Source organism: Melanerpes formicivorus, unplaced genomic scaffold (assembly GCF_026170545.1).
Source record: "Melanerpes formicivorus ecotype bairdi unplaced genomic scaffold, bMelFor1.0.p_v2 SCAF_27, whole genome shotgun sequence".
NCBI lineage: Eukaryota > Metazoa > Chordata > Aves > Piciformes > Picidae > Melanerpes > Melanerpes formicivorus.
In genome coordinates, this window is record NW_027142379.1 from 10,041,823 (window position 1) to 10,066,847 (window position 25,025).

The 25,025-nt window shown below is 43.7% G+C and overlaps 1 protein-coding gene across 5 annotated transcripts in view; it reads left to right on the top strand.

Moving 5' to 3' along the window:
* Window positions 1–1,222: 1,222 nt before the first annotated feature.
* SMAD1 (SMAD family member 1) overlaps window positions 1,223–25,025 on the top strand; it is a 46,629-nt gene continuing 22,826 nt past the window's right edge. The window contains exons 1-2 of one of the 5 annotated variants that reach the window (XM_068154075.1): window positions 1,223–1,304; window positions 22,347–22,967. In XM_068154075.1, the coding sequence (XP_068010176.1) occupies window positions 22,568–22,967 (400 nt within the window). In that variant the 5' untranslated portion in view covers window positions 1,223–1,304; window positions 22,347–22,567. Of the gene's footprint in view, window positions 1,305–2,908; window positions 2,927–3,166; window positions 3,187–3,294; window positions 3,448–3,482; window positions 3,681–22,346; window positions 22,968–25,025 lie in introns of those variants that run through there. The other 4 variants (XM_068154078.1, XM_068154077.1, XM_068154076.1 and 1 more) reach the window with 4 other exon arrangements.

Sequence of the window (25,025 nt, forward strand, 5' to 3'; positions counted from 1 at the left end):
ACCTTTCAGATCCTGGAGCCCAAACCTTCCCCCAGCACTGCCAGAGCACCACCAGCCCATGGCCCTCAGCACCACAGCCCCAAGGCTTTGAAACCCCTCTGGGGTGGGGACTCCACCACTGTCCTGGGCAGCCTGGGCCAGGCCTTGACAACCCTTAAGGGGAAGAAATTGTTCCTCATGGCCAACCTGAACCTCCCCTGGGGCAACTTGAGGCCATTTCCTCTTATCCTGCTCCTTGGGAGAAGAGCCCAGGCCCCAGCTGGCTCCAGCCTCCCTCCAGGCAGCTGTAGACAGCCAGAAGCTCTCCCCCCAGCCTCCCCTTCCCCTGGACTGAGCAACCCCAGGTCCTTCAACTGCTCCCCACCAGAGCTGTTCTCCAGACCCTTCCCCAGCTTCCTTGCCCTTCTCTGGACCTACTGCAGCCCCTCAGTGTCCTTCCTGGAGGGAGGAGCCCAGCCCAGCCCAGGGTTTCAGCACAGTGCAGAAGAGGAACACTGTTGTAGGAGTAGCATCAAGCTAGATACCCAGGTGTATGTGCCCCTTGGCTCTCCTTTCTTCAGTTTCCTCTTGTGTCATGCTTTAACCCCAGCCAGCAACTAAGCAGGACACCATGTTCATCAGAAAAGCTAGGCAGATGCTAATGATGGTATATTAGGGTAATTAGGGTATATTAAAAGTAGCTGATGGAGCTAGAAGCGGTGAATGTACAAGTGAGACAGTGCTGATACTACTCACACACAGAGTAATGGGTTTGGAGAGTTAGCTCTGAACTGAAGATCCTAAAGCAGGCAGCAGACGAAGTTTTGACTTGGCTGCATACCTGAATAGCGCCACCAGGGCAGCCTCATGCAGACTTGACCATGGCACACTGTTTCTGCTTGCCCTCTGGTCTTCTCACACAAATGATCTGTCTGAAGCCAGTTCTAGCCAGCTCTCTCCAGAACAACCATCCTGGTTATTAAACATCAGCAGAAGGCCACACTAGGCTGTTTTATAGCCCTTTTTAGGTAAAGGAGCATATTAATGTGATCCTCCCCAAGCCTCAACATAAGCAGAAAATAATTGAATTCTCTCACGCCAAAGCAAACCAACCAGTCACCCCTAACAGCAACAAAAGCAGTATAACGTGGTGCTAACAAGACACCTGACAAACTGCAGTGCTTCCCTAATTATCTTCTTGTCACATCTGTTTAGTGTGAATCATGCACTGGATACTCCAGCAATGAGGATCCAGCGGATGGAGCTTGCCACCTGCCCCAGTCCTGCCAAGTCAGCCTGCAGAGCAGGGCAGAGCAGAGCTCAGGGTAAGGTATTCACCATGTAATCCTCTCTCCATGTAGTTCTCTCTCCAAGACTGCCAAGCTCATGGGGCAGATACTACTGCTGCATGCACTACTCCTGAACCAGGACACCTGGCCCTGATTTATGCACTATCACAGTACACAAAACAGTAACAATCTCATGTTTCTTCTGTATCTTCACTGCAAATATCTTCACTACACAAAGTTTAAAGACACTATAGTTTGTCCTTTAGATAAACCTTTACCAGTTATATCTGCAGCCCAGTGCTGCACTGTATTTGTTTATGACTGCACATAAGTTTACTTGCTGTGCAAGTACAACCACAAAATACAAATTAAAGCTGATGATTAGAGTTCACTCATCTTGAGGTTCAAAAGCAGGAAAATACTGATTTTATTCCAGGTTTCCCCCATCAATATAATGGCATCATTCTGTATAGGATAGTACAGCAAAGAGCTACAAAGATGATAGGAGACTAGAACATCTTTCTTATGAAGAAAGGCTAAGGGACTTAAGGCTTCTTAGCCTAGAGAAGACTGGGGGCATTTTCCCAATGCTTAAAGGGTGAGTTTCAGGAGAAGGGGGCCAATCTTTTTTCCAGTGGTGCCCAGTGATGGGACAAGAGGTAAAGGTCACAAACTTGAACACAGGAAGTTCCATCTAAACACATGGAGGAGCTTTCTGTTTGAGATGACAGTGCACTGGAACAGGCTGCCCTGAAAGGTGGTGAAGTCTCTGTCTCCCTAACATGCCTGGATGCCTTCCTCTGTAACCTGCTCTGGGTAAACCTGTGTTAGCAGTGGGGTTAAACCCTTCCACCCCCTATCATTCTGTGATTCTCTGAGCTCATCACTATGCTTCTGTTGTAGCATGCCACCTAACAGTGTAGGACAATGTGTCTGCTTGCAATCCATGTAATATTTACATGACAATGATGAATTTTAGATTGTGAAGTTAGAAAGAAGTGCTGATAGCCTCACAACCATACAACTGGGTATTTTTTACTGCTGTTGTCATACTGCTTCTGAGATCTTGGGCAAGCCAGGTTTGAGTCTTCAGACTTGAATGCCCCTGGGTGGGCAGGTAGTTCCTGTTCATCCAGGAAAACTTCACTTCTCTGAGCCTCAGTTTTGAAGGGTTTTAAAATGAGTGTAACACCATACCTAGGACACCATATACACCTGAAAAGTTACTGGCATAAGTACAGAGATGTAATGATGCCAGTATAGATGTATCAAAATATTTTGCCATGTAGAAACTCCTTGCACTTGTTACTTCATATCTCCTTCCAGGAATAATGACTGGGTAAAAGCCAGAGTATCTGTTAAGAATTGGTTTCAGTTCAATTCTACACTCATCTGAGAGCTATAAGGATCCCTGTAAACATGGTTCCTGTAAACACAGTAGGCAAGGGTCTTACAGTGCCTCCAGTGGGCTGTGAGAGTTCAGACAGAGCCACTTTCCATCAGAGGCTTCCAGATTCGGAGAGTTCAGGTTCACTTTAGAGGTGTGACTTCATTACTATATATCTGATTGCACAAGAAGCCTCATGCACTTTAATAGGTTTACCAGCATCAATTAGGAGTAACTGCAACGGCACCTATGGCCAGGATCAGGCCCGCAGGTAGAGCACCTGGGGATAAAGAGTGGTCTGTTTTGGGGAGGTATTGCAGCAATGACTTCAGCACAAGAACAGACTAAGGCGGGGGCTGAATCAGCCGTAGGCAAGAGGTAGGATCAAACCCAGTTCAATCGGAACGCTGCAGGAATGAACTTTCATTGCGAATCTCACGCATTCAAGCCGCAGCAACCGGAGCTTCTCACACCGCGCCTTTCAGATCCCCCCCGGCAGCCGCGGCCGAGGCTCTGGGACGGGGTTTCGGGGTAAATGCAGCCCGGCGCCCGGGCGCGCTGGCGGGGCGCGGCGGGGGCGGTAATTTGGAGAGGATCCCTTGGCGGGCCCGTGTGTGTCGGTGAGCAGCAACAGCGGCAGCGGCAGCGCTGGCAGCGGGGCGAGCGGCGGCTGGGCGGCTCCGACTGCCTGACGCCAGCCAGACCAGATCAATCCAGGCGCGGAGGCAACGCCAGCGCGGGGCTCCCCCTCCTCACCGCGCCTGCCCCGGCCCCCTCACCGCCCGGCAGTCGGTAACAACTTCGCGTCCCCTCGCCTCTCCCCGCCGTGCCTGCGCCGCCCTCCTCCTCCCTCTTTCCTTCCTCCCTCTCGGCAGCCCCGGGTGGTCCCCGGCTCCGGGGCAGGGTGCGGGTAGCCGAGCCGCGCTCCTCCTCTTCTCCGCGGCATGATGGCGGCGTCCCTCCGGCAGCCCGGCGGAGACTCGGGGCCGCTTCCCCGCCCGCCGCTCCCGGCTGGAAGTTTGTGGGTAGGTGCCGCGTCGGGCCCGGCGGGAGGGAGGGAGAGCTGTTCCCTGCCGGGAAGCCGTCTTCCTCCTCCTGCTTCTCCTCGGCGAGCACCGTGCCGGTGCCGCGGGGCTCTGCTGCAGCCGCCGCCCGGCCCCATTGTGCGCTCCGCGGGGGGACGCGGCGGAGCCCCGGCCAGACCGGGCAAGCACCCTCCTTTGTTTTTGTGGGGGTGAAAAAGTCTTTCGCCTTTTACCTCGGTTCTTCCCTAGTTCTCTCCGTTTAATATTTGGGGCTTTCCCCACGCTTCCTTTCTTCCCGCAGCCCCCTTCCTCTCCTTCCCTCTGCCTCCCCCCATCTCGTCCCCCCCCCCCCCCCCCCTTTTTTTTTCCCCTTTCTTTAATGACAAATCTGTGCTTAGAGGTCAAGGAAAGTTCACTTAATCTTTTTTTCCTTGTCCCTGTTAAAAGGTTTGGATGCATGAGATTTTCCCCTCCTCAGTGTAATTTCTTCTTAATCTCGGGCTCTGCAGCCAAATAATCTTATCCTCAATATGGATCTTTAAAGCTTATTAAAATCTACCGGTGTGGAAATATTCAGTCATGCATTTGAAGGATCTGGGCCAAATCCTGAGGGTTTTTTTTTATATAAACTGAAGTCAGTGGGAGTTCTGACTGGGGAAGGGTTGCTGTGCTTGCTCTTTTGTTAGTAGATCAGTCTGAAGAAGATATGTGGTCTGACCTTACAGTTTGCTTTTATGTTATCTGAATAATTAAAACTTATTCTGACCAATAATCATTGCTGCGGTGTATTTTAGGAAAAAACGATGCTCACTGCGTGTGAAAAGGTAATAGTTTTATTTGGGGAAGGAGGAGTGTTGTTAGATCCAGGTGGGGAGGAGTGTAGTTGTGTATTTTAGATACAAGCAAATGGAAAAGATCATTGCATGAAGCATGTCAGTGCTTAATGGATGTCAGCGTTTAAAGGTACCACATCTGAAACGGACATGTTTAGGAAAAAGCTGTATTTCAAACATGTCATAACTGATAGTTCAGATAGTTTTTGCATGCAGGGAAGACAGAGAACTTTACACCCCACCCCCTCCCCCGCCCCCAATAGTTATATGTGTTTTTAAGCAACATTCAAAAATGAGAGTGAAAACTGAAGCTAACCCAGCCCAAAGTGACCACTTTTCTTCACAGGCATGTATCTGTAGTTCTGCTGGTCTTCATCTGGCTAACTGTCTGTACTTTGTCCTGTCAAACAATAGGAGCGAATCATGTGAGGGAACCTGAGGTGTTAATGTTGACTTCATTTTTTTTTCTTTTGCTTGTCAGTAATTACTGCGATGAATTATGGGAGATGAGTTTGTTAGTCACAACTGATTAATACTCATTTTATTGTTCCATTGAATCAGAGAGAAGTGCTGTGAAGATTTTTTCAGAGGTTCTGATTGGATTTCAGTGCATGTTTTGACTGCTCACTTCACCGTGACTGCAGGAGCATCAGTATGAAAGTGAAGGATGTCTAGGCCGTTTTTGAAGTTCTTGCTCTGGTCTTAGGAATGGAATTTACAATTTACTTCAGACTGTGAGTAGGCTGTTGAGAGAATTTTCCCTTGATTTGGGTGATGCAGAAGCCTTCCACAGCTACCAGAGAGGATCAGTTCAAGGCGTGATCAGGTTACCCTAAGGGTAGGGATTTGTCCTTGCTTTGGTTTTTGACCCCAGCAATCATTGGGTATGTAATCAAATACAATTTTTTTTCCTATCCAGTCCTGTTCAGCTTGCCTTTTTGTGTACCCTTGAAGGTGTGATGATCCCATACATTTGAGAAGAGTGACTGAATAGACAGCTGGAGATCTGTCTGTTTCTATACAAATATTAACTTCCAAGTCAAACGTTTGGAAGCTAATGAGCTTAGTATTTGCTTTTTTGTCTCTGAACACAAAGTGAGGAGCTGAACTTAAAGAAAGCAATACAAAGGTTAATAGAAGTGCTACTTGTGTTTCTGAATACTGGGAAATTGATTAAGTCATGACTTTCTTCACTTGGTATAAAAATTTAAGTGTAAAAATATGAAGGGGTTGTGACTTCTTGCTCTTATATTGAAACATGGATGCAGTGCATAGTACAAGTAGCCAATGTTCTGCTCTGTGAAGCCCAAGTTATGTGCGTAAAATAAAAGCTCATTTGAAGTAGCCTTGCAAGCCTAATGGAGGCATCATCTCAGCTTTATAAATAATGTAAGTTGTGTATAATGTGGAGTCCCCAGAGACTGCAGAGAAAGCATCATTACCAGCCTTTTCAACCTGCTGGAGATCTTAAATTGATTTACAGCACTGAACTGGTGCAAAATGATACATCAGGATGACACAGGGTCAACCTGTAAAAGTCTATGATGTGAGCCTGTTAGTTCAGTCATCATAATTAAACCATATTATGAGGGCAGCGAAGCAAGTGTCTGTGACATGTCCCATTGTGCTTCAGTTATGGGTGGTTTAAGAACCAAATAAAGAGAGCACCGTGATTACTATTTAAGTTATGCAAAGAGTAGTTGAAATTTAAAACTTGTGGCCTTGAAGAATAAATTCTGAACCAATTTAGGTTGACTCTTTATCTCTTTCTATCAGTCATTAGCAACTGAAATAGATGAAGGCATATGCAGCTTGGAGGTGTGTGTGTGTGTGTATGGAGGTGGTTGTGAGTGAATATCTCTGAATTTTATGTAGCCTTTCTCAAGCCTCAAAGTCAGCTAGACTTCACCTGCAGACTGTGCAAGCAGACCTCAAAGGGGCAAACAAGCTAATTGTTTGGGCTTGCTTTTTTTTTCCCCTTGGTATTTTTATCCTGCTGAAGTCTGTAACTGCCTGTTGAAATACTCCTGCAGTTCTGAGTTCTTGTATAGGACAGAGGTTCTGAGTCATATCTTGAACTGTACGTCCAAACTTACTTTAGAACGGAGACTGTAATTTTGAATATGGGTTGGCATGGGTCACTCTCCTTCTCTTAGGGAAGGCAGCTGTGGCTTCAGGTTCATGTTTCTGCTTTAAGTAGCTTAGAAAGTAGCATGACACAGACAGTAAAATGTTTATTATATACTAAGCATCTTAGGTCTTGCTGTTTCTGCTGATAAAATCACTATGAAGTGTTCCAGGAAGATTGTGCCAAAACTCCTTTTTCTTCTTACTGCTACTCAGCGTGCTGCTCGGTGATTGGAGTTTTGCAGGTATTAGTGGTTGAACCAATTCCTCATACCTGAACTGGTGTGAACTCTGCACTGCATCTCCTGAACTTCTCTCAGCCAAGAAAGAACATCTATTATTTTTAGTCACAAATGTAGCTAAAAAAATAATTCTGAGTGATACAGGAGAAGCAGAGAAAATAAATGGTCACTAGATCTGTTAGTCTCCAGGTTCAGTGGCATCTCAGCAACACATGCTGTGGCTGAGGTGCTTTCTGAGTGGCAGATAAAAGCATTCAAGCTCACTTTTTGGATGCAAGTGTCTTATAAAATGTGAATATGGAGCTCTCTTCTGTTGTGTCAGTGTAGATGAATAAATGAAACTACCTCATTGAAGAGAGCCATAAGAATCTGTGAAAATGAAAGTCAGGTTTCACAGATTGCCTTATGGTTAATTCTACTAATGCTGCCTCTTCTTTTTTTCTCATTTGTTTTTGTCTTTTAAATTTCTGGTTTAGGTTTTGAGGTTTAGGTTTTCTGTTTTAGGCTTTCAGAGTGGGGAAAGATCTGTTCTGCCTATGAAAAATTCACTTGTTTCCCTCTAGTAGCTGCAGACTGGTATTCTTCCACTGGCCTTTCTTCTATGTGTAGCAGTGTCTCTGAAAATCAAATGTATACAAGTCATAATAAGTTCCTAGAGGCTTACCTTTGAAGTTTACCCAACAGAAAATTCAAGTTGAAAACATAGACATAAAATGGGCTAACCTGGCTTGAAATGCTTGTGACCTAAAAGCTCATCTACACAGGTATCTTCCCCTTTCCTAGCTCTTTTGCCCAGGTTACGATGGCATAACTTCAGACCAGGGGATTTGTATTGTTACAGTACTGTTTCTTGCTTGGGATGGGAAAGTTATTTTAAACTGATGCTTCTAAAATGAAGAGAATTGTGTCTCTGCAGGCTCTTTTATAACTTATTTCCATTAGAATGTCTCTCTTCAAGATTGAAATAACCAGAGAAAATGTTAGATTGGGCCTTTTGTGATGGGCTTTCCAGAGAGTGGATTCAGGGGTGAGGAGAAGGACATGCTGGGTTGCTAATGGCTCCGCAAAGATCCCTATCCTCCTCCTCCTGGGATGAATGTTAATTTGCATTACAGAAGCTTTTTGGGTTTGTGTGTATTTGGCTGTGAGGGCATCCTTGTGTTTTTTGGGTTTTCTTTTTTCTTAACAGGATAGAGAAGCCAAACATTTAATAAAATAAACAGGCTCATTTCAAGGAATGTAAAGCATTTTCCAAGATGAGCCCAGAGCATACATCATCTCTCCCTGCTTCAGTTTTATGTCTGCATGTCTTGGCTTTGGAAGTGCCTCATAGTTGAATAAGAGCAAAAACTGAGCACACCACTTCTAATTAGACTTTGTGAGGGCAAACATTCACTCCCCTTAAAGCTGAGCTCTGCTGGTTTGTGTAGGTGGGTCCATTTTGTATTTGTCTATTTATTTTTGGGAAGAAGGCAGAACACATATCAGGTCCTGTGGTGCTGGGATTGCTATGGTTGATGTGTGCAGCTGGTGTGACCAGAGTGCTGGCCCCTGATAGCAGTGCTCCGTGTGTGTCACAGCTGCTGAGTTGAGTTGTCACTTGGCTACAAAGGTTTTCTGCAAGTCCCAATTGCCTTACTCTGTTGTACTCTTCTTGTGAGTGCTGTGTCTTGGGAGATTATATAAAAGTTGAGTTTAGATCAAGGCTTGAAACTTATTTTTTCCCCTCTAGACTTGCCAGTGAAGGCAACCTGACCAGTACAGCTCTTCTGGACCTTTGCACAAATCATTCATTCTACCATAGCTCTGTAATTTTTCTGTATTATATGGGTGGGGTATCCACTTAGGAGAGTGATTTTGGGATTGATGTCACTAGTCTTTCTCACTTTGTTCTTCCCCTACCCTTTCCTTTGCACACACAGGCAAAATCTAGGGTACAAGGAGGAAAACAAAGTATTTTCAAACGTGCCTTTCTGTAAGTCTGTGTATTTGGGCACTGTTCAAAGCAGTATTATCCAAAGGCCACTGTTATGGTGACTTGGCATGTAAGCAAATCATTAATGTGGTTCACCAATGATTTCTGAAGCATTATTTAGTATTTCTGTGCTTATAAAATGAACGTTTTCCCCAGAATGGCAGCAGATGAGATGGTCTGAATTACTCAGTGTAGACAGTCTGAATGATAGCACTTTATGGTATTCAGAAGTATTTAACTTGCATTTATTTAACTTGGCATTAAAATGCCAGGCCACATCAGTGATCTATGACGTATCAATCCAGTGTTGGGTAATTTGGAAATATCCATTAAAGTGTGGTTTTGTTTGGGGTTGTTTTTAACTATGCTAAAGTGATTTTAGACAGAGTTATGAGAGATTTCACTGTCTCCTTACTTCTGTCCCCAGCATGAGTGTGAGAATCATGTCTGCTTTCTAGCTTCTACTGATGGCAACCAGAACAAGAGGACATAGTCTCAGACTGCACCAGGGGAAGTTTAGGCTGGAGGTTAGGAGGAAATTTTACACAGAGAGAGTGATTGCCCATTGGAATGGGCTGCCCGGGGAGGTGGTGGAGTCACCATCACTGGAGGTGTTCAGGAGGAGACTTGACAGGGTGCTTGGTTGCATGGTTTAGTTGGTTAGGTGGTGTTGGATGATAGGTTGAATGTGATGATCTTGAAGGTCTCTTCCAACCTGGTCCATTCCATTCCATTCCCTCCTCTTTCAGTACTTGGAGCATCCTCTTCATACAGATTTGTGCATGAATAGAAGTTGGATTTCAGGATTAACAGTGTTACAGAGTTACTTCTAAAGTTTCAGGACTGACTGACATGTTTGAAAACTTGTTGGGGTAGATGAAAGCAAAAAAGCATGGTGTGTGCACTGAGCTAACACTTGACAGGTAGCAGGTCAGAATGTTTTCTGTGAATTCAGAGAATCCTTGGGGGCAAGCAGGTGACCAGAGCTGCTCATACTTGTGCTTGCTTTTCCTTGCTTCATTCAGTAGTGGGAATTACTATCTTGGCCTTCTGTATTTACATGAAAGACTGATTCACTTGGATATATTTCTTGTAAATTATGTCAGACTTCTGATTTCAAGCATTGACAGTAATAGCAGCATTCTATCTGACATAGTGTGATGAAACCAGGGCATGAAGCTGTTAAATATACCTTATTCTGATGTTGGTGTGTAGGTAAGGTTAGGCATAGGCATGCAGTATGAATGCCTAAAATAACAGTCACTGCTGTTGTAAGTTACATTAGTTGGATCAGATAAAGGTAGACTAAACCTATATATAGTTGAGGAGAGCCTGTAAATTTATCAAGGTGTGTGTAGTAGCTATTTATAGACAAATACTTAAATGCTTAAAAGCATAATATCAGGTTTGGTTAAAGATGAAGTAAATAACTGGAGAATCCTGTTGCAACAAGTTGTGGTTTCCACTTGAATGTGTTTCTAAGGGTAATAGGAGAAAGAAACATCTGCTGTTTGGTCAGATGCTGTTAATGAATTGCATATTTGACTTTATTATACCAATATATTTCACCTTTGTATCTCTTATGTTTCATTTTGATATTGACATGGGGATAACTAAATGTCCTTGCTGACTTACCTGTATCTGACTAGTAAGAACTGATATACTGAGCAACAAAGTATATGGCTTGTAACTAGCTGCCTTTCCTGAGGCAGTAGAGAGAAGGTTCTCAAATTTTCTCCAGGAGAAATTTGGAAGTGAGAGAAAAAAAACTTGTGAGAGAGAAAAGGTGGAAGGTGGTGTGGAACTGACATCTCCTGCTGTTTCACTTGATGGTTTAATTCTCGGCGGTGTCCCTGTAAATAATACGGCTGAAGAATAGCAGAAGTGGGTTAGGATTTTTTGTTTTGTTGGTTTTAACTCTTTCTCCTTCTTTTCTTTCTATTCCTCCCAAGATGTTGCAAACCAAACTTTGCTAGTTTTGCAGAACACCTTTGCTCACTTTTGGCCAGTCTATTCTTTTTTTTTCCCCCCACAAGAGTTTCTGAGCTGTGTTGATAAAACAAGAATGTTAATTTCAAGTCAGGCCAGTAGCACCTGCTTAGGAGTGTAAATTTTGCTCAGAGGTCCTGAAAAGCTACTGCAACTGTCTGATCAATAAACCAGCTCTATTTGATGAAGGGTCTTTCTCTTGATATCTAAATGCTAAGTTGTGAAATTTGATACACTCTTAACACTGTTAGGGTTTCCTCTTCTGCCTTTTTATCTCTGATAAGGTGGATGGAACAGACATGTCTTTGTCCCTGTGCTGTTAATTACCTGGTGAATGCAGTGATAACTGCACTGTTCTGCAGAATGTGGATTTTGACCTTGCTCGACATCTTGGCAAACCTGGCTGACACATAGGTTGCCATCTTGGCTGTTGTAGTTTCCTGTTTTGCATTTTTGCTTGCTGCTGGTTTTGCAATCTGGCATGCTTTGTAACAGGCCCTTTATTGTCCATGCTAGTGCCAGCGTTAAGTGCTTCCACTTGGAGGTAGCAGCCAAAGGAATAGTCTTTCTCTTTATTAACTTAAAAACTCAAGATAATGTAATTCTAGTTTCTGTCATGTGTCATATTAGATTTCATCTGGAAAATATTTTATAAATACTCATGGCTTAAAACTCTTTAGCATTTGTTTCCTTTAGCATTTGTTTCCTAAATCTGCTGTCTGGTTACCTAGAGCAGAAGACAGTGGTAGCAGAGAGGAACTGAAGTGCTTGTTGGAGCATTTGGTTCTTCAGACCCAGCTAGGGAAGAGCTCATTGCTCTGGGTATGAGAAGGGGATTTGCAAATATTATGTCTGAGTGTGAGCTAGTCATTGTCCTGGATATCCTTTAAAATTGGGGGGGTGGCAGCTCCACGAGATAGAGAACTCTTCTAACAGTTTGGCTCCTTTCAACCCCAGCCACAAATTTTGTCACGTATGCTGGCCAGCTGACTTTGGTGTTCATCCTGCTCTGAGCTGAACCAGCTGTTCTGCAGAACATTTTGTTGTTGTTTTTGCCAGGTGAGGAGGGTGAATGAGCTGACAGACTGCAAGCAGAGGGGAAATTATGTTCCAGTACCAAAGCTGGCACAAGGGAGTGAAGGGAAACCTTTTTTCCCTGGGTAGATGCAAGCTGTTAGAGCTGCTCATCTGCTTGTGGACCTGTGACCTTGCTGGCCCAAGGCAGCTGTTTGAGGTAGCCAGTTATAAAGCAGTACTGTAGTACTCCCAGATGAAGACTTCCTTAATATGCTTGCCAAGGAAAGGTCTAATTTACAGGGCCTTTTCCCAGATACTTATGTTGGTGATTAGCATGGTGAGGTTAGACTGCCAGCAGTTACGTCAGTCACAAAGCCCCAGTGTAGTTCTATTGGCAGCAAGACGACAATGATTAATGATACAGTGTGTTTTATGGGGGGTGAGGGAGGATGGATGGGGAGGAACACTTGAACAAGCTTTTCTGGTCAAGTGCTGTTTTGCTAGTGTAAACTGCAAGCTATTAGAAATGTTTTTCTAGCTTAATGCAAACATGAGCAGAGCACATCTAGTGCATGCTCTGCATGAGACAGGATAAAATGATTTTCCTCATGGAGAAAAGAAGTTCTCCAACCTTAACTTCTTTGTACTATAAACTTTATTTTCCTCTTCAGAGGATGAAGTAACTTGAAACAGTTGACAGACCATGTACTGTCAGCAGCATTATCAAGAAACTAGAGAAGATCTAAATATTAAATCCTTTAAACCCTTCTGTAAAAGGAGGCTGGTGTTACCAGAAGTCACTGCAAGTGAAGACAGTTAGGGCACCCAAAGCTGATGCTCGCTCTAAGACAGTGCTTGTAGCTTTCCTGGGTTCTGCACCACTTCCTAAGTCACTGGGAAATGATTGTTTTTCAATCCATGTTTCTCAGAAGGAATGTAGAAGGCACTTTGTTTAATGGTATGTGGTCAGTGTGTTCAAACCCCCTTATTTTTGTTTACTGCTAGCTATTTAGCACCTTCAAACAGTGTGTCTTTGTAGTATAGTTCTTAACTTCAAGAAGATAGACTGTCTACAAATTTAAACCACAAACTTCAGCTATTTTTGCTAGTGCTGGAGTGTAGTTCTCACTCGTAGCCTTCCACTATGCCAAGGAACTACCCAGACCCTTGGGAACCTGACTGTAAGTTTTTCTCTCCTCTGGCTTAGCTACAGACTTCTTTGAAATTTTGTTCTGTGCAGAAAACTTCACCTATAATAACTGGCATCAACACTTCAGGGCTGTTTACTGCAGTTTACTGGATAGTTGTTCCCATTGCCCTTCTCCCTACTAGAGTATCAGCTATGACTCTTGCTCGTGGTCGGAGCCAATACATCTCCTGTGGGTTGAGAGCTGGGAGTGCTGGTGACAGACTGATTTGGCCAAAGTCTTGTTTCAGAATATAGACAGCTTTCCATCACACTTTTGCCTAGTTTCTTATTTCCCCTGACTTGGGGTATGAGGGCTCTCAATCTTCCAGGCCAGCCAGCAGTCAGGGTCATTGGAGCCTACAGGCTTGCTGTCTCAGGGAATGCTGGTTTCACCCCAGAGTTAAAGCATCTAGCTTGTCAGCTTAAAGACAAGGAGTCTGCAATCTTTGTGTGCACTTTGTGCACTAGCATTCAACCTAGAAATATGTTGTCCTGGAAAACTGCAAGTCCTGGAAATTCTTCCTTGCAGTCTCGCTTTGCAACACATTTGGGTCTGGGAGTCCTTCTCTCCACTGTACTGGGACAGCTGTGGCTGTGCAGTAGCAGGCAGCAGTGGAAAATTTGGGAAGCATTATGGCTGTTTAAGCTAGCCTGCTGCTGACCCTGCAGGGCATGTGGTGTTTGGGAAATAGTGTTTTGCTGTAAGGTTGCAGTACTGCAAAACCTGAACTTTGAAGCTTTTAAGCTGAGCTTAAAAAATTCTGGCGGGATGAAAATTCCATCTGCGGAACTCATAGGCTCTGATAATAAAAAGAGTGTGCAGATAAGGAAATGGTACTAAGTAATTCTTTATGTGGGCCTCATTCCTCTTCCGAAGTCATAAAAAGCTTGCAGATAACCAGGGGATCAGATGGGTAGATTACAGCCATTTTCTCCTGTTGTAAAACTTCCGTATTCCTGGTAAGCCATGTAGGAGGATATCTCCCACTTCCTTTCAAGCTATGCAGTTCCCAAGTGCTCGATGAGCTATCAGTTCCTATCTGGGGGTTGAAGCCTTTGTACAAAGCTCTCCAAAGCCTTGATCTCAGGAATATGAGAAAACAGTCTGACGTGAAATTCTGCAGATGTTCTGGCAGTGGGCTGTGGCAGCTGCCTTTGCCTCATCCTGCAGTTTTTGGATCTCTGACTCCTCACGTATGAGTGCACCCTCGGTTTGTGCGCTTAGGAGAGGAAAAGTGTGTCTGTGACTGCTGGGTCTGTGCTCGGCCCTTCCCTGCCAGCAGCAATTAGGAGGCTCTCCTGTTGTCTGCAGTGAGAGTGATAGCGCTGGGGCATGCCCTGGTTTCAGCCCCAGTGCCTTTGCCCTCTGGCCCCATACTGCAGTGGTCATCAGTTCTTGCTCTGGGCAAGCTTCTTCTGGCTGAGTGACTGACTGCCGTCTTCCTCTGTGGCATGAAGGTATTGCTTGGCATAACAGCACATGCTCTCCCAGGGCTCTGTTGGTGCCATCCTGCCAGCAGATATTTAGTGCCAGTGGTCACCTCTGTGGTGTTCTTTGTCCAATACCCACCTCACAATCAGTAGCTTTCAAGAGCTATGTTCTCCAGTTGTAAGCAGGAGAGGGTAAGGCTTGGTGTGACAAAATGGCTTGCCCTAAGGAAATGGAAGCTATACCTCCTGAGCAGCAGCCCAGTGCTCTCCACGATTGTAGCCCTGCCAACAGGGCTTTACAGGCTTAGGTATGGCAGGAAGAAATTGCACTGATAGCAAATTCAATTGCAGTCAGTAGCCTTATTTGGATTGAAGCATAGCAGAGAATGGAGCTTTTAGACTTCATTGGTGAACCAGCTGTTGTCTGGAAGGTTGTTGGCCTCTGACCACAATAACGTGTGATACCTGTTTTGTTCCAAGTGTGCCTGCCAGTTCAGGAGAAAGCTGGTGCTTCTAATGCCTGGGCTTCAGCTGAACCAAGAATGGTTCCTTTGGTTCCATAGAGTAATAGTCTAGGTGAAGACATTTGAAAAGAAATGCCTTGGTAGTTGTGTGTCAATAGCTTTATTCTTCCACAAGTACAGTTTTTAGTAGAGGTGAAACCATATCCTGTTCTAGGATTACACTGGGGTGTTGTTGAAGGCAGTTTTTTAGTGTAGATGAGCTCAAACTTGTACCTCACAGGCTGGTAAAGGCCCTGATCAACCCAGATCTGTGTGTGTTGGTAAGTTTTAAATGCAAAGCAAAAGTTCCCTTGACCTAATACCAGGAGGATCCCTATAAATTTGTGTTTGCCTGTAAGCTGTAATCTTTAAAGAGTCTCATTTTCTTGTGTAAGCTAAAGGGGCATCTCTACACACTGATCATGGCTCCTTCCATTTTTAAAGGGTTTGATGACTTCAGGTGGCTTGGTCCAAGATAACTGGGGATATCTGCTGCGATGTGTTACTGCAGCTACTGCTTGCTGCCATGGAACCAGCAGCAGCCTGGATTTTGTGTCATGTAAAGTCCAGTCCCGGTTTTCAGAGGGCCAGTGGTGGTATGCTGTAATTAAACAAAGTTTCATTGGGCAGTGGAAATCTGGGAACTGTTGATGTTTGTTTCAGGGTTGTATAAACTTGGCTTGGAAAGCTGCATCATCTTTAAACACTTTCCCTGTCCAGAATGGTAGTTGTGAATTGCAGGATGCTTCATAAAATTTAATGTAGCTCGTTGCCTCTGCTTCTTGATGTTTTAAAAGCATGATGGAGACACAGCGCTTTAGAGGTCACTTACAGGCAAAAAATGCCTCCTTAGTTTTTGCAAATAAGGCAAGAAAGAGGAAAGCCAGAGGAATCTTTTTTTTTAGAAAAAGTAAAGTGTGCATCTCATGAAATGCATTGAAGTGTCCTCAGTGTTGGCAAACTGAAGAGACTGTTCTTGTTTCAAGTGTATAAATGGTGAGTGGGGGACTAACCTGTGAAAAACATTATTTTACCAGCATTCCTTTTTTGCTTCAATCTTCATCAGTTTATTCTGCTTGGAGGCTTGACTTAATAATGCTTTCCTTAGTGAATAAGTAATTTTTCTCTCTTTGTTGTTTCTTGCTTTGGTGAGACATTACTGAGCTGTAATTTAACATCTTTACCTAATCTCTGATAAATGAAGTCTGGATCACAGTCTTTAGAAGTGGTCTAATGCAGCTGATGTGACTGTCTTGGTGCATGCTCTTGGTAAAGCGAATAATTTGTAGGAGCAGTGGTTTTCTTAAGATGGGCATAACCTGAGTGCATTTTGTGGGGTTCCCTCCTTAAAAATCCCCTCTTGCAGCACTGCTCTGCCTGGGACTGACAAACCCCTTCCTAAATCCCTGTGGTCTGTGCCAGGCTGTGCTGTTCTGTGAAGACAAAACACATCTTGTCTTTTATGAGCTTTACTCAAAAGTCCTGATGCCTGAGTGGTGCCGAGCATTTTTCTTGTTGCTTTTAAAGGTTTTCCTTTATGCTGCAAATGTACATTTTAACAACTTTTCTAAAACAACAACAGCCAAAAAAAAAAACCATCCCTGAAAGTGACATGTCAGTACATTTTCCCCAGCTCACCTGTGAAGGAAGTTCCTCCCGCCCTGTGCTGATGAATTGGAGGGAAATGCTTTTTTCAGCTGATAAAAAGAAATAAAATTCCGTGCCCTTCCCAAAGGAGGAATTCAACAATTGGACAAGTGGTGTGGGACCATGTGCTGGTTTGTAAAAGGATATAGTTTGTAAAGATGTTTCCTTTGATGCCTGTGATGAATATGGATGTGTTTCCGTTGGAGAGGGTTTTGATTAAATTATGCAATTAGAGCTGACCAGACAGATCTAAATATAGGAAGAGGTTTCAGTTATCCTGCCTTTGTGTGTATTAACACACCCACACAGATGTGTGTTTGTTATTGTTGTAAACAACACCTGTTTCTAAAGACAGTTCAAAAAGTCAGGAAAGGGAATGGTCTTTGTGGAAAAAGGGAGTTATACAGGAGTTTGATGAAAGGGAAAAACCCTGCCATTTTACCCAGCTTTTTGGCCTTCCAGAGAAGGACTTCCAACTTAGTTTAGTAGCTGGACTAGTTGTGACATCTTTGTGGATATCCCAGCTTCACAAAGCCAACCTGATCTAGTGTGCTAGAGCACTCCAAGTTCTTCAAGACTCGGTCTGTGATCCAACAATGCTGACTGCTCCTGCATTCCTCAGTGCTCCTTCTGCCTAGTGGCACAACCTGTGGAGTGTAAATACCTCGCAACACAAGTGAAGTGGATAAACCTGCCCCAAAGAGGCACAATGAAGTACCCACTGTGATGGCTGGTAATTCAGTGTGTCTCTTGACAGCTGTTTGGTTGGTATTTTTTTCTTTTGAATGTTTAGTTCTGAGTTGAGTTTTTGGGTTTTTTTTAAGAGGCCTTCAGTATTTTCAGCCCCAGTGTGCTGCTCTTTGCTCTCACAGTATGGTGTGTATCAGGAATTCATACAGCATCACGTATTGAAGCATCGTCTTGAATTCTTTCTACAATTCCAAGAAGACCCAGAAAAGGGTTATATTTTTTTTTTTCTTTCTTTCTCTTTGTCTTTTTCAGAAATAGAAGAGAAGCCAAGTCAGGTTCTGTATAAACTCTCTAATGAGTTCCACAGCACTTTGAAATGAAACTTGCTTTCTTTTTGCCCATATATTGCAGTGCCACTGAGGCTTCTACCAGGTTTCCGTGCATTCTTCCAAGATGAGCAAGATCTGATCTCCTCTCATAAGGAGCTGCAAAGAAAGAACTCTTTGATTAAAACCAGAGTGATTCAGCAGAAGACTCTGGCCTTTTTGTTTTACAAGTCACATTGCCTGAAAGAAATTGAAACTTTTTGCTGCTTGCTCCAAGAACAGGGAGCCAGAGGAAGTTGGTGCACAATCTGTTGTAACACATTCTAGCATTACAGCTGCTGAGACCACATGCTTTTTAGTAATATGTGGAAGTAGTTCTTGCAGGAGTAAAGTGACAGCTCCCTGGCTTCTAGGCCAAAATCTGATCTTTTATTTCCTTTGTTTTAAAACAGAAGATCTAAGTTCTGTACTGAGTACATATGAGCTACTGAAAAGATGTGACTTTCACAGCAAGTCAGTTACTAAATACTTTTAAAGAAACAAGCTAAAACCTCTCTGTTGGTTATTTCTTTACCTTTTCAGTGAGCAGGGTATGCTGGGAGGAGGTGCTCTGAATAAAACAAGATAAATTGAATTCTAAAAGTGTAGTCAAAGACTAGACAGTTCTCTCCATTAACAATTATGGAGATTCTGTTCCCTGTGGTTCCTGCCCCTTTTTATGTCTAACTGTACTGAGTGTATATTAAAAATATTAAATAGGATCCTTTTTGCCTGCATCACTGAACCTGTAATACAAATCATGAGATTAATTGAAGAGTTAGACCCACTTCTTGTTTGCCTGAAACTTGGGCTAGCAGTTGTTTTGCTTCCCAGCCCAGGAGAGGATCATCTAATTGTCCTAACTCTTTCTCCACCTGCCAAAAACAGTCATTTATGCAAAGTGGGACAGTTTCCTATGGGATCTCCTGTGGGAATTTGAAAACAGTCTCATTGAATATTTTACTGTCTGCTTAGTGTGGCTGACAGAGTAACTCTCTCTTCTTTGAGAGCTTGAAAAAGAGAACTTCACTCTTGGGCATTTTGCCTACATGCATTTGTTTAAATACAAGGCTGGCTGAACAGCTAGATATATAATGGTCACTTTTTTTATAGGCTTCTCCCAAGCTGTGTGTGGTTGTGTGTCAGCCCAAAGAGTACATAGAGAACAGCAGCAGTGAAGGAGGACAATTAAATAGCATATTGGGATTTAAAAGAAGTTTGTTGATTCCAGCTCATCCATCAGCAGACAGAAGGCATAGTAAAAAGTGCATGGGTTTTGATGTGTAAAGAGTTGCTGGTAAGTGGGTAATAACTCAATTTCCTTTAAGCTGATTCCAGGCTGCCTTTTGGAGAGTGTCTGGTTGCTTGGCCTGGGTTTGTGTTTCACCCATACCTTGTGAAGTCACATGCTCTTCAAGGGCTGGTGGGCACTCAGCTACTGGAAGCGCTGACCCCAAATTTCCCAGATGGGCATGTGTAGTTGGGGAAGAAAGAGGCAGCCTGCCTCATCTGCTGACTTGTGGTTTAATCTTTATTTTGCATTTCCAGCTGATAAGACCACTTTGTGCAAAAGTAATACAGGAAATGATGCACTGCAAAAACCAAGAGTGGCAGAAAGGGAGACAGAATGTACTGGCAAGGGCTCAGTGCTGCAGACACTCTCTGCTTCTTGGAAACAAAACCTCCACCTACACTGCCCCTTTTTTTAGCTTAATACTGGTATTGGAGCTTAGTGTAAGTAGTGTACAGCAGCCTGTGGGTTTTTCTCCTTCTATCTTGTGGCTTGTTCAAGGCCTGGAGTGTGCTTAGATGTTTTGGGGGTGGCACGTGGGACTTCAGGAGGAGTGCCTGGGCTGGAGGCTGGTGGCTGGCTAGGTCCTGCTCAGCTGCGTTATTCCAGGCATATCTACATTACTGTACCTAATGCTGCTCCTCCTGCTCCCAGCATATTTCTTGCCACAGTTGTTGCTACAGAGATGCCAACTGTTAAGACAATGCCTTTGATTGTGATGGTGAAATGTGTTTTGGATTGTATGATTGTGGGAGTGGGACTTGTGTGCTGTTGCAGCATTTGATCCAAAGCTCCAGAAAATCTGTTCATCTGGGCTGACTCCTCGAGGCTCCATATGAATGTTGTCCTTAGTCTTTGCAGAGCTTGTGTCAGCTCATGTCAGGGCTGTGTTTTCAGGCATGGGTATAAATAGTCTTAACAGGCAGGACTTCTTTTCTTTTTCACAGCAAGTAGATTGATCACTTAGTTTTCATGTAGCTTGATAGAAATTGGCCAGGCCTAGGTGGAACTATGTCTGCATTCATTATCAATGCTGAAAGAAGTTTGGATCTAGATGCAGACTTTGCATTTTTATTCTCATTAGAACTTCAAGTATTTAAAATATTTTTGGTTTAATTTGAATGGATATGAAACAGAAAGCTTGATTTGATTACTTGGAGATACACCACTGGAACTGGTAACTTCTGTGTGTGGAATGTGTCTCTTTTGCTTGAAAGATGCAGAAAAAGGGTTTTTAGAATATTGCTTGAGACAGAATATGTTTAGAATATTGATACAGATGATACAGGAGTCTGAGAGTTGAGAATAACTCTGTTACTTACAGATTTGAAGCACATGTGCTAGGGCTCTGGAAATACAGCTCTTAAATTAGCACAGCATTTTAATAGAGCACTTCACGGTGCATGTAAGGATAAAGTATACCTGGGGTACAGTCACTGGCAGTAATGGAGTTTCAGTTCATTTAACAGTGTAACACATGCCCAGGTAACAAAATAAATTTGCCCCAGGCTCATGCAAATCTTCCACTGCCTTGACATTATTATTTCAAATACAATTCTTAGCATAAAAGTAATGGGAAGTACCTGTGTGAAGTGCAGGCAGACATGGCCTGTGTCTTAGTCCATAATCATCATTCATATAAATATAGTTTATACATTCAGCTTAATAAAACTGAACCTTTCCAATTAGAGGATTGTTTTAGTGACAAATTAATTTGAATGGAGTGGATGGTTTACAGCTTAAAGTACTTTAAGTATAGTGGTACCCTGTGAAACCATTGCAGTGCATGATAGTTATGAGAGTAAACGTGGCACAGCAGTTAGACTTTTTAAGATCTGCAGTCTCAGTATGACTCTGGAATGCTGTCTTGAGGCGGGTGTGCTGACACCCTCTGTCTGTGTAGCTTGCTGGTTGGTGGGGGGGGGGGTTGTGTGTTTCTGATGACAACAAAAACATTCATATCCTTTTCCCTTTCCCCCTTCCTCTGCAACCTGTTGGTATCCAGTCAGGATACATTTCCTGTCTTCATGCTGTTTGGAAACCAGTTGTTTAGTGCTCTTTGTCTCATTTTTCCCCTCCCTGCCAGTGCAGGGTCTCTTCTGCCTCCCATTGCAGAGCCTGTTGCCTAAGCAAGTGTGAACCTTGCTGCTCACAGCAGGGGTTCCATCATTTGTGGAGCTCATCCCTCTCTTCACCCATCTCTTCATCTTTGTTCCGTGTCTCCCAACTCAAGAACCATTGTGCCATCTTAAATCCTCTTATCAGGACTTCCACCTCCTCACTTTGTCATGTGTCCTTGGGTACATTAGGCAGGCATTGCCATGGAAAGGGTCAGGATGTTATCAGTGAAGGAAGTTCATGATATCTTTCCCTCACAGTCCGCTTATGAGCTGTGAGGGCTTTAGGTGGGATGGGGAGATGGAGTTCTTTGTCATGTGAGATGAGTGAGGGCAAAGAATGTTCTAGTTCCTTTTTATTTTCTTTTTTTCTTTAATTTGTTGCTCAAAGTAAGTTGGAAGTGAAGCTGAACTGGTTTTGTTTCAGATCAGGGCAAGCACAAGTCTAGTGCAATGATTTTTGAGCTGCATCACTGGCAGTTTGGAAGGGTGTGGATAGCACAGTGCTGTGGGGACATATTGTTTCCAGCTGCTCTCTAAAGTAACTTCTCAAAGAGCACTAGTGATCTTGCACTGGTTCCTTGGCATGTTTTACTGGGTAAGGCTGCAGCAGCTGACAGGCAGAGGGGAGCACTCTTCCTGCTTCATGGTGCAAGATGAAATCTGAGCTACTGTTTTAGGCTACCTTGAATGTGAATATGTCTCTAATACAGGAGAATGTGTGGGAATCTAGCCATGTTGTCTTGTGTTGTGGCTTTTTCTGTTGAGCTTGTCATGGTACTAACTGAGGCTATGCTTGGTCACTGAGCAGAAGTATTGTTTGAAGCTGGCAAATGCAGTTGCTGTCCTTGCTGGGTGACACAAAAATTATTGGGGCCACACAATAAATACAATGAGAGAATTGAACCGATGAGGAATTGTCCTACTACCTGCGTCTATGCTTTGCCTTCTCTTCCCATCAGCTTCCCCTCTCCAGCCTCTTTGGGTTTTGTTTGTGCTGTGTCATTATTTTCCAGGGTGATCACCTTGTTTATTCAGGACTGTTTTGGGGAGAGGCATTCAACAGCAAGCCCTGCTGCTTAAGAGTCTTCATCAGGCATACCTTTGGTCAACACTATGTTGTTGGGTTTTTGATTGTTGCTTGGGCTTTGGTCATGCCACTCTTGTGGGATGTTTATAACTGTTGTATGTTAATTTAAAAGGTAAAATCCTTGTTTTTTTCTTTTTCTCCCTCTGATACTTTCCTGCAGGCTTTCAGCCAGAAGGGTTCAGAATAATGAGAAGGTCACATCTGTCAAGGGGGGATGTCAGCACTGCATTCCTGGGTCTGGAGGACTGAAAAGGAGAAAGGACCGCAATTATATAGTTCAGGCTGCTTTTGACTACTGACAAAATCTGCTGTACCCTGGTGGTGGTAGAAGAACAGGACAGTCTTTCCTTGGTTCTGTGGTATCACCACAGTGGGGTCACCATGAATGTGACAAGTTTATTTTCCTTCACCAGCCCAGCAGTCAAGAGGCTGTTGGGATGGAAGCAGGGGGACGAAGAAGAAAAATGGGCAGAGAAAGCTGTTGATGCATTAGTGAAAAAACTGAAGAAGAAAAAAGGTGCTATGGAGGAGCTGGAAAAGGCATTAAGCTGTCCTGGTCAGCCCAGCAACTGCGTGACAATTCCTCGTTCCCTGGACGGCAGGCTCCAGGTTTCGCACCGGAAAGGGCTGCCACACGTCATCTACTGCAGAGTGTGGCGCTGGCCGGACCTGCAGAGCCACCATGAACTGAAACCGCTGGAGTGCTGCGAGTTTCCCTTTGGCTCAAAGCAGAAGGAGGTTTGCATCAACCCCTACCACTACAAGCGGGTAGAGAGCCCTGGTAGGTTCTTCCTTGTTTGTACCTTTTACACCTTATCTGAGCAATGCAAAGTATGGCAATTAATCATATGACTCATCAGCTTAAATAAGCAGAAGTGGCTGTTTGCACATGTCAGATTCTTCCTTTGCAATTTATCTGTGTGTAAGCAGTAATTAGCAGTTTTCCCTTTCACATGGCAAGTGCTTCGCTTGTGTAAATGTTTTATTGCTGTACAGAGGCATAGTCTTAGCATGTGCCTCAGGCTGCTGGGCCTGGTATCACCTGGTTTTGTTGGTCACAGTTAATCCCTCAGTTGTTTTTTCTTTTCATTTGTTTTCACTGAATGGTGCAGATCAGTGAGCCTGTATGAAGCACTCCCAGGTAAAGCAAAGCGTTACTGTATCCTGTGCACGAAAACCATTTTGACATACTGCAGTAGTGATATTCTTACTATTTCCAAATTATGATTTCACTTCTATCACTGCAGCTTCTTCATGCCCCAGAAGATAATGTTGTCTGTAGGATCTCCCATATTTTTGGCCTTTTGAAAAGACTGACTGTAGGCAGCAGAATGCAATCCTCTCCAAGCTTTGATAGCAATGTCTGTACATGAAGTTTTACTGCCAGCTGTTTGCACAGTTTGCTTACCTGTTACCCACTTCTTTTTGTTTGAAGGTGCAGCCCATTCTCTCTGTCTCCTCCTCACAGGCCAAACCTCTCTTTGTTAAACCTGTGTGTGATTTTACTTGTGTAACTTTATTATCAGGGAATACTTCCAGGGACGAAGATGAAATGTGCTTGGCCATCCACAGGCTCCAGCTCCTTGTGGGATTTTCCAGGGACATCTGCAGAAATGCACTGCAGGCGTGGGTGGACTTCACTGGTTTAAATTTGGGAAGTCCATCTGGGTGTTTCATAAACTGGGAAGCTGCTTCTGCAGAGTGGCATGGACATCTGAAAAGCTGCAGTGGAAATAAAAGTTGTCGCAAGGTTGTTTTTCTGTGGGTGGGAATTTCATTCATCTGGGATCTACAGTGCACAGTCAGTAGCTGGATGTTGAATATTTCCCTTTGGTGTGTTAGTGTTTACCTGGAAATCATGTAGAATAGAATAGAATAGACCAGGTTGGAAGAGACCTTCAAGATTACCGTGTCCTACCTATCATCCAACACCACCTAATCAACTAAACCAAGCAACCAAGCACCCTATCAAGTCTCCTCCTGAACACCTCCAGTGATGGTGACTCCATCACCTCCTCAGGCAGCCTATTCCAATGGGCAATCACTCTATGTAAAACTTCCTCCTAACCTCCAGCCTAAACCTCCCCTGGTGCAGCCTGATACAGTCGTATCTTCTTGTTCTGGCACTGGTTGCCTGGGAGAAGAGACCAACCTCTGCCTGTCTACAACCCCCCTTAAGGTAGTTGTAGAGAGCAAGAAATGGCAGAGGTAATGCCCATAGTTTGTCCTTATACAGCAGAATTTGAACAGAGGAACTCTGCACTGGAAAACAGTTCTTAAAAAGAAAAACAACCAACCAAAACTAGCAATGAATGCTTAACAATTCCATGTTAAGCAGAAGTGGGATAGTGAGATAGTTGTGTCCTTGTCTGCATATCTGTGGAGCTGCTTGCATTCAGTGTTCCAAAATACTGAAAATTAAGCTTCCTGAAAGCCATCTATTTCTGTCAGATTGAGCAAGAGTTGGGCTCTCACTGTTACTGTAATGTCAAATGACATGTTCTAACTTAGTTTGCTTTAATCTTGGCAACAATTAGTGAGTTGGAGAACGCTCTCATTTGGACCATTTATACCATATTTAAAAATAGGCATCTGTAAATGTCCTGTCCCTTCAATGAGCTGTGCAAGTTAAAAATAGAATCAAAAGTTCAAAGGAGTTCTAAGTAAAATGTGCATTTTAGCTGAGTGCTGTGAAGTTGTTTAAGTGGTTGGAAAGGTTTGGGTGTTAAGTCATCTTATGAATTTTGTATTTGAGAAACGGAGCAAAAGGTTATTAACTGCAAGCCTCAGTTCTGGATGGCTCTTTAGCAGGTTTTGGACAAGATAAAAATCTGTATGT